The 8,103-nt window shown below is 50.9% G+C and overlaps 1 protein-coding gene across 1 annotated transcript; it reads right to left on the minus strand.

Moving 5' to 3' along the window:
- Positions 1–2,528: 2,528 nt before the first annotated feature.
- On the minus strand, positions 2,529–8,098 carry UBAP1L (ubiquitin associated protein 1-like; the record flags this gene model as incomplete). The annotated part of the gene is made up of 4 exons (XM_008945314.1): positions 2,529–2,663; positions 3,363–3,464; positions 6,966–7,175; positions 7,985–8,098. Coding segments are annotated over 4 exons (561 nt in total), but the record flags the coding sequence as incomplete, so codon positions are not given.
- Positions 8,099–8,103: the final 5 nt, after the last annotated feature.

Consider the following 8,103-nt stretch of genomic DNA (forward strand, 5'->3'; position numbering starts at 1 on the left):
GGAAGCCCATCAAGCCAAATCCTTGCTCCACTCCTAGACAAAGCCAATTAACATCACACTGTCTTTTTCTAACTGAAGGCAGCACGTCTCAGAGTCCCAGCATGGTGAGGGTCAGAAGGGACCTCTGGAGATCATCTTGTCCAATTCCTCTGCTCCAGCAGCTCACCCACAGCAGGGTGCCCAGGGTCACAGCCAGGTGGGTTTGGAATCTCTCCAGAGAAGGAGACTCCACAGCCTCTCTGGGCAGCATCTCTTCAGATGGAAGCACGCTGCTTTAAAACCACTTTAAGTTGAACAAACAGCTTAAACACTCCATTAAAATAAAGTTAAAATAAATCTGTTACTAAAACATTTATGATGGGCTGCTGTGGCTGACCCAGGACAGCTGACCTTGGCAGGCTCTTCCCTCCAGCTCCAACACCAGCAAGTGCTACAACCTCTCCCCCCACCTTCACAGGCTGGGTTGTTTTTGACAGTTCAGGAGTTTACAAAGATATTTGCCGACAAAATGCAAAAGGTTTTAAGCTTTTAAGTGTAGCACTGGGGGGAAAGAGAAGGTCTTGGGCAGCACTGCTGAGTGGATGCTCCCAAAAGGAGCAGTTTGTTGCATCCATCAACCCAGCTCCTAGAACCATAGAATCGTTTAGGTTGGAAACGACCTTTAAGATCATCGAGTCCGACACTGTGACACAGAAAATAACAGGAGATCATTTGAGGTGCACAGGGAGGGAAAAAGACACGGCTCTTACCTCTGCAAGCAGGGGGGGCAGATGATGAGCCAGGACCAAGCAAATCTCTGAGGAGAGCGAGCAGCTGCTCAGCCTTTGCACAGCGAGTGGGCAGGATGAGCATCCAGCCCTCGGTGTCCCGTGTTCCAGGCACCAGCACGACACTGTTATCTCCCCCTTCCAATCTGCATGGCGTTTGCTCCAACACAGATTACAGTTCGAGGCAAAGGGATCTATCTAATCACAGTTTAACCTTTTGCAAGTTTCCTTTTTAAGGTGACATCATCTTGGCAAGGATGAATGTAACGAAAAGCTGCCTGTAGAATGGACTTGCCTTATAAGGGCTGTATCAAAAATAAAAGCTTGTATAAGCAAGGGAAAGCTGGAGGAAAAACAGGACTGTGAGTTCTGAGAGCAGCCTGGGAGCTCCTCACAGTATTTCCCTTGGTCATACAACGTGCCACATCACCCTTTCCAAGGCCATTAAAGAAGAGCAAGTATAAAGCATCCTTGGGTATAGGCGGGTCAAGTCCCCCAAAACAAGGATGCCATGTTCCCCCATTGTATCTGGGTGAGGATGAAGGCAGCCAGGGTGGGCTGCACCCTCCTGATGGGGTTTGGCACCTGCGTGGGGACAGAGGGAGAAGGGACAGGGTGTTTGAGCTCAATGGCAGGATGCTGGGCTAGGACAGCGTTTGGAAGGATACAAGGGAAATGTGGTACTAATGCAACTCAAGAAGGATTTGCTCTGCTGGGTTGTGCCTGTTGGCATTTTCACAGGAAATGACACAAATACATTTCAGAAGAACCCCTCCAACCATCTTTACTCAAACAAATGACATCTGTATCTAACTCACAGGAAAATCATATACTCCTATGTGAAAGCACTGCCCACTGCTCCACCACGGCGCCAAGGGACGCAGCCCGTAAGGTGACCTGGGTCACCCATTCCCCATCCTCCAGTCACAGGAGAATAAGAATTCCCCCATGCATCCAGATTTTCCTGATCCTGACATCCGTGCTTAACTTCATTTGGAGCCACTGTCTCCACAGTTTAGGGAAGCAACCCCTGAATAGTCCTGATGTGGGCAGAGCAAAGGGCAGCCGAGCCATTCCCTGTCCCTCTGTTCTGATGTCATTCATTTCTTTGAGCACAAACCCTCACTTAAGGGATTTTTCATCACACTGGATAAAATTCATGAATTTCTAGAGCAAGGGCGGCCTGTTTTCCTTCCTTACCCTCACTGGATTGTGTATTTTTCTCAAGTCTCTGGTTTAAAAGGAGAAGCTAATGTGATTGGACTGGATTTCAATGACAATATTCAACCATGACTAAGTCAACTGAGACTTTTCCCAAGCAAGGACCAATAAATATCTCTGCTGGAGCCTTCAGTTTTTATTAAAACAATTTCTTCTGGCCATTTATGTAATCTTTTAAGAATCCCCATTTGATTGTAGTTGAAAGCACAGCACCCATCAGCCCAGGTGGAGGGAGCAAGTTGTGGTTTGGGGTCTGCAAAATCAAAGCCAGAGGCTGTTTGGATCTTGTTCCATCTAATGGGAAGATCTGAGATGATGGTGGGTGGAGATAAACACTCCTGCTACAAAGCAGGAACAAACATGCTTATGATGGATGTCCACCAAGTAGAGATGAGACACCAAGCTGGTGCTTTGCAAGTTGGTGCCCCTAGCGTGCTGCTCGGGGTGGGGATGGAGCAGCAGAAGGGCGTGTCAGACCCCCCGAGTCCTTCCGTGGTCCAGTCTGGAGAGGGGAAGCTGTGACTGGGCTCCAGGATCCTCTCACTGGGCTTTCATCACGAGCTCTTCCAGAGCCTTCTCCCTCTGATTCCCACAAAGCAAAAGAACTTCTTTGATTTCATTTTGCTGGAAACCCATATCGTTAAACTGAGCTAACAAATGCAAGAATTCAGCTGCCTGGAGGAAGAAGGAAGAGAAAGGAGCGATGTTATCAGGGGGTTTAGGGGTGGATTTATGGCAGAGGTGCAGCAGGAACAGTGTTGGGTGACAGGGCTGCAGCCAGATGACCTGGTTGGGTTGTATTACCACTGAAGGGCACGCCGACAGCAGAGCAGGGACACACATTCCACTGCCAGCCTGCAGGAGGGTGCCTCTCCACCAGCTTTTCAAATGAGAATATTTAATAAAGTCCTTAGCTTTCATACAGGCCACTAGCTTCACTTATAAAAAGTTTAATCTGAATTCCACACAGGTGTTTGCCTGTGTTATAAAGAGACCACGGAAAGGCACCAAGCACAAGCTGGAATTAATTTGTCCTGCTTCCCCCCTGGCTCACGCTGGGCCCCAGCACCACAACATTTCCTGGAGCCACGTCCTCAGCAACTAACCCCCTGCCTGACACCGAGACCCAGGCACCCTCCCACCTAAGGAGAGGTGAGCCTGGCAATGCTGTGTGCTGTCAAACACCACCAGCCCAAATTTCAAGCAGTTCTACCCCTCCCAGGCTCTTCATTGTTCCCCAGGAGGAGTTTGATGGGGGAGATGAAGATTGATGGAGACCAATGCCTGGCGTGTGACCATGGTTCTCCTCCTTAGGGGTGAATGGAAAGGGGGGCCAGGGTGCTGGAGGGTGCAGCACTAAGGGATGGCTCTGACCTTTTTCTCTGAGTACTGGAACATCTCCATGGCCTCCTCCACCTGCCCTTCCTCGTAGCCCTGCTTCAGCAGCCGGTCACAGGCACCCAGGTAGCTCAGGAACTGCAGAAGAAGACACCAGGGTTAATCCAGCCTCGCAGACATGAGGAGCAAGGGCATTCAGGAGCCCCAGGTGCCACCTCCCAGGGAAATGCTCATGGGGAGCACGTGGCCACCACCGTGCTGGTTCCTGTCTGAGCCTCAGCCAGCGTGGTGTGTCTGCCAGCAGGACACCCACCAGGAGGAGAAAATACCTCAGTCCCTCCCCACCCTCCCAGGGAAGGAACAGGAACAAGGTGGAGCAGGGACGAGGACCAAATTAAACATCTGAACCATCTGAGACACAAAGCAATGGCCTCCAGGCTGTGGGTGAAGCAGATCCTGTCCCAGGGAGACGTCTACCTTTGGACAACCCAGCATCCCTTTGATGTGCACCCAGGGGTTTGCTCCAGGGCCCGAGCACAAAACCCACCCCAGGGGAGACCCGTGTGCTGTCATTACTGAAAGTAAACAGTTATTTTTGGCTTTCCTCGTTGTTCTTGGAGTGCTGACAGCACTATTCCCAGAGGTATCTTTTAAATACCACAAGAATCATTCACTGTCCAAAAACATATGGGACAGACAGTAATAAATGAGCTATACAATAGCAAAGGGAACAAACCCCTCCCACGGGTCTCCCTGAAGCCGTGCCCTCTTCATCCAAGGACAAGCTGATTCATGTCTCCCCAGATCCACCAGCACACAGACCTCCACCCTCCCACCAGTGCCGTAGCCAAGGAGAAGGATTCAGTAAAAGACCATAAAACATAGGAAAAAGCCAAAAAAGTCCCTCGAATGTTGAGCTGATCTAGTCTGGCTAAACAGCAGAGTAAGGACTTCACGAAATGTCAGCCTTAAGGGGAGATTTATTAACTCAAACTGAGATAGTCACTCGTCATGGGCATTCATAATCTGTTTTTATTTTCCTCGTTGCCTTACTAACTAAAAACCCTGGATTATGGCTGCATTTTCTTGCCCTGTTGTGGCAGGGACAGCAGCTTGCTGTGCTCCTGCCAGAACACAGACAGTCCTGGCAGCCTGTTCAAGCCCAGCATGAGACTGGGGTGTTGTCAACTCAATGGTTTTTATCATTAGAAAAGTAATCTATATATTTTCAAGACTAAATAAAATCAGGCTTTTGAATGCTATGACCTGTTAACCCCCCTGGGTCCAGAAACAGCCCCGCTACTCACTGGGGAGAAGGAGGAGATTTCTCTGCCCTCTTGCAGATCCTCCTCCCCTTGTAGCTCTCATGGAGGCTCTTCACAAGGCTCAGACATGAAGCTCCTGCAGTGCAGGCACCCCTAGAGAGCTTGGCTTTAGCCACTGCACGGCCAGCCCAATACCCTTGCCATGAACTGCTCATGTGGGAAGAGACCTCCAGGCTTGGTAGATCAGTAACTTGCTGATGTATCTCTTCCCTCATGTGCTGCTGCTTGACATTACGTGCAGCAGTGTAGCTGTTCAAAGACAAGCATGCCCAGTGATGTAAACAGAACCCCTCCTCCAGTGGGTTTTATCTTCCATGTCCCTGTCCCACTTTGGCCCACGTCCATCAGAAAGGCCCATCCCCATGAGGTCCCTGCTTCAGGTGCTCCAACAACTGCCTTACCACCAACCACTCCACCAGGGGAAGGAGCACATTGTGGAAGCACAGCTGAGCACATCTTTTGCTCCATTATCACAAGAGTCTAACAATCCACAGGAAGAGGCCCCCGACCTGTGCAGGAGGCCAGGAGGTGGCTGGCACAGTGGGCTGTGTCCCATGGTGAACACTGTGCTCTGAACCCCATTCTTAAGGCTGTTTGGGGAGATGGATGCTCATTTTTGGTTTAGCCTTGACCATGACATCCTAGGTGATGAACCTCTCGTGTGTAGGGGCAACTGACCCTGCTTGAGCCTTTTAGAGAGGCTCTTCCACCACGATGGAGAAGGCATCTCCTCCTTAAGGCAACAGACTTGCCTTCTCCACGAGGGTGGGCTCTGCCCATTTGACTTGACTCTACAAAGAAATGGAGCAATTTTTGGCTACCATCTGGTACTCCAATCCATCTTCAGGGCTGAAGCTGTCATCGTCACACGCTGAGACCCCGCGTGACACCAGCAAGCAATGAACAGTGCCTACAGCTCTTGTTTTTAACTTGACTTGAAACACGTTTTCCAGGAAGGTTTAGCCTAATTTGGTGGTTTTGTACTTGTAAGAGACACATGAAGGACTACGCCTTATGTTTTGTCCTGTCTGTATTGGGCATAAATGGGAAAGATGGGGGACTGCTGGTGAAGGAGGCCCAGGATATAAGGCAGACCTTGGATTTTGATGCATTAATCACCTCTCCCTGTGCTGACACAGAAGGGAGCAGACTGTACCCACTTCCACCCTTACGAAGATGTGCTGCTCCTTGAGAAGGCAGCTGCTACAAGACATTCTTGCACACAAAGAACGTGGGCTGGGCTCTTCCCATCTCCCTCTGCCTAGATGAGACCTTTATGAACTGGAGAACTAAGGCTTCCCTTCCCACCTTGGCTTGCAGAACGCTCTCCTGACACACCCGTGAGGCTCTGGGGGGGCTGCTCCAGACCAGGGTGACTCAGGAGGGAGCCAGAAGCTGCAGGATGACTCAGCCACACAGCTTTGTGTGCTGAGCAGATGGGTGAGAGCTGGCCCACGCAGCACAGGCAGCTCCCCGGAAGCACCCAAAGGGACTGGCACCCAACAGTGGCTGCTGGGTGCCTGCTCACACCTCTGCCCAGGGTCTGCTCCTGCTTCCTGGCACAACATCCACCTTGCTAAGCTGCCAGAGCTACTTGGACGATTGAACCCTATCAAATTCTCCTCTGGAATGGGCAGGTCCAGCCCTGAACTTGCCCTGCCAGAGCTGGCAGCATCCCTCATGGCACAGATGCTCCAAGCCCAACTGCACCACAAAGGGTTCATCTGGAGAAGCAGAGACCTCAGGCATTGGGATGCAGCACAGTGGGCTGAGATGTACACGCTTGCCAGGGGTAAGAAGAGGTCGTGTGTTAATTATTTTCAATAAATTCTAGGTTATTTTAGAGGGTTCACCAGGCAAAGAGCTCTGAGACCCAGCTGCAACACTTGCATGGCTTCCCTGGTTGCTCCAACATGGGCAGCTCGTGTTTTGGAGAGAGCCCAGACAAATCTCCAAGGTATTTGTACAGTCCCACCCTGACAGGATGAGCCATGGCAATAATCATATGAATCTAACAGCCAGGGAAAAATGATGTGCAAAAACTTTCCATATACGGGGTCAAAAATTGTACTTCAAAAGGACACAGTGCTCCACACAGCAGATTGAGCAGATAACAGTACTCAGCCATTCTCCTTGCTGACAAGCTGAGGGAGACTCACTGCTATTTTATTACACCAAACGTGTGATCTCACAGAGAACCCTGTCAGCTGAGGTCTGATACCCAAGCGGGAAGCCCAAGGCCACAGAAATCCACCACGAAAATCCAGTTTTTCTTTACCAAAAGCACTCCGCGTGTCACGCCAGCTCCACCAACCTGACTTAAGCTCTGCCTTCCAGTCTTCTGGAGGGTGAGGATGGCTTTGCGGGTGGGGTAGCCCAGGGCTATAACGGGCTCGATGAGGTCTCTCTCCTCTTGGCTCAGCGCCGAGAGCAGGTCGGCCGCTGAATCCGGCTGGGAGCGGTGGGAACTGAGGGGTCGCGCAGGCGTGCAGGCAGGGGGGAGGCAAGCGTAGGGGCTGAGGGACTGCAAGGCAAAAACAGCAGATGGTCTTCTTGCTCCAGCTCAGGAAATGTGTTAAACAACCCCAGTGAAGCGATGCTTTGGAACGCTCTCTCCAGAAAAGCAAGATTCCCATACGTGGAACAACCCGCCTTGGGCATCAAAGGAGACTGGACTTAATTAAATCCAGGCTCAGCTATAGATACAGATGAGAGAAAAGAGCACTCAGAAGGGTTCACAGGGCTAAAGGGAGCAAAAGCAGCTTCCTCTCCCTGGGAATCTTGGTCATCTCTCCAGCAATAAACACCACGCTTGACGCTGGCAGGCCAAGCAAGAGGCAGCACTGCCCACAGACAGGCAACGCAGCACCCTGGGCAGGAGGGTGCTCCCCTGATGCCCATGATGCTTATCAGATGGATTGAGGTTTCTGTTACAAAGCCATCTCCAGCAATGACTGTGTAAACCTCATCTGTATCTGCTAGATGGAGAAAAATGGAGAGGAAAGAGGGAAAACACTTATTTCACTTTTTCTTTGAAGTGTTTTGATTGAAAATCAAACAAGATGACTTGCTTGTCAGGAAAAAGAAGGATGTTTTAGTTAGAAGAGCAAGCAAACATCCTCGCAGGAAGTTTGCCTTTAAACTCTGGTAAAAAAAACCCTTCCTTCACTTCTTATGAAAACTCGTCAGCAATTTCTCATGAGTTCAGTGTTCCCAGAGCTCCATTTTGGTTCCATTTTCCCTGCCAGCCCCCAGCAAACAGGGCCGATTTGACTCCCTTCCCTCCCTCCCATCCCAGCAAGAAGCCAAGGGCTACAGAGGAAAGGTCCTCACCGGCACCGTGGGCTTGTGCCGCTTGATAGGGGGCATCGGGGCGGCCCTGGCCGGAGGGGCTGGCACCAAGGTGCCCAGGTGGGGCAGGGCCGGGGCCGGCCCGTATCTGACGGCGCGGG

This window comes from Merops nubicus, unplaced genomic scaffold (assembly GCF_000691845.1).
Source record: "Merops nubicus isolate BGI_N331 unplaced genomic scaffold, ASM69184v1 scaffold29578, whole genome shotgun sequence".
Taxonomy (NCBI): Eukaryota; Metazoa; Chordata; class Aves; order Coraciiformes; family Meropidae; genus Merops; species Merops nubicus.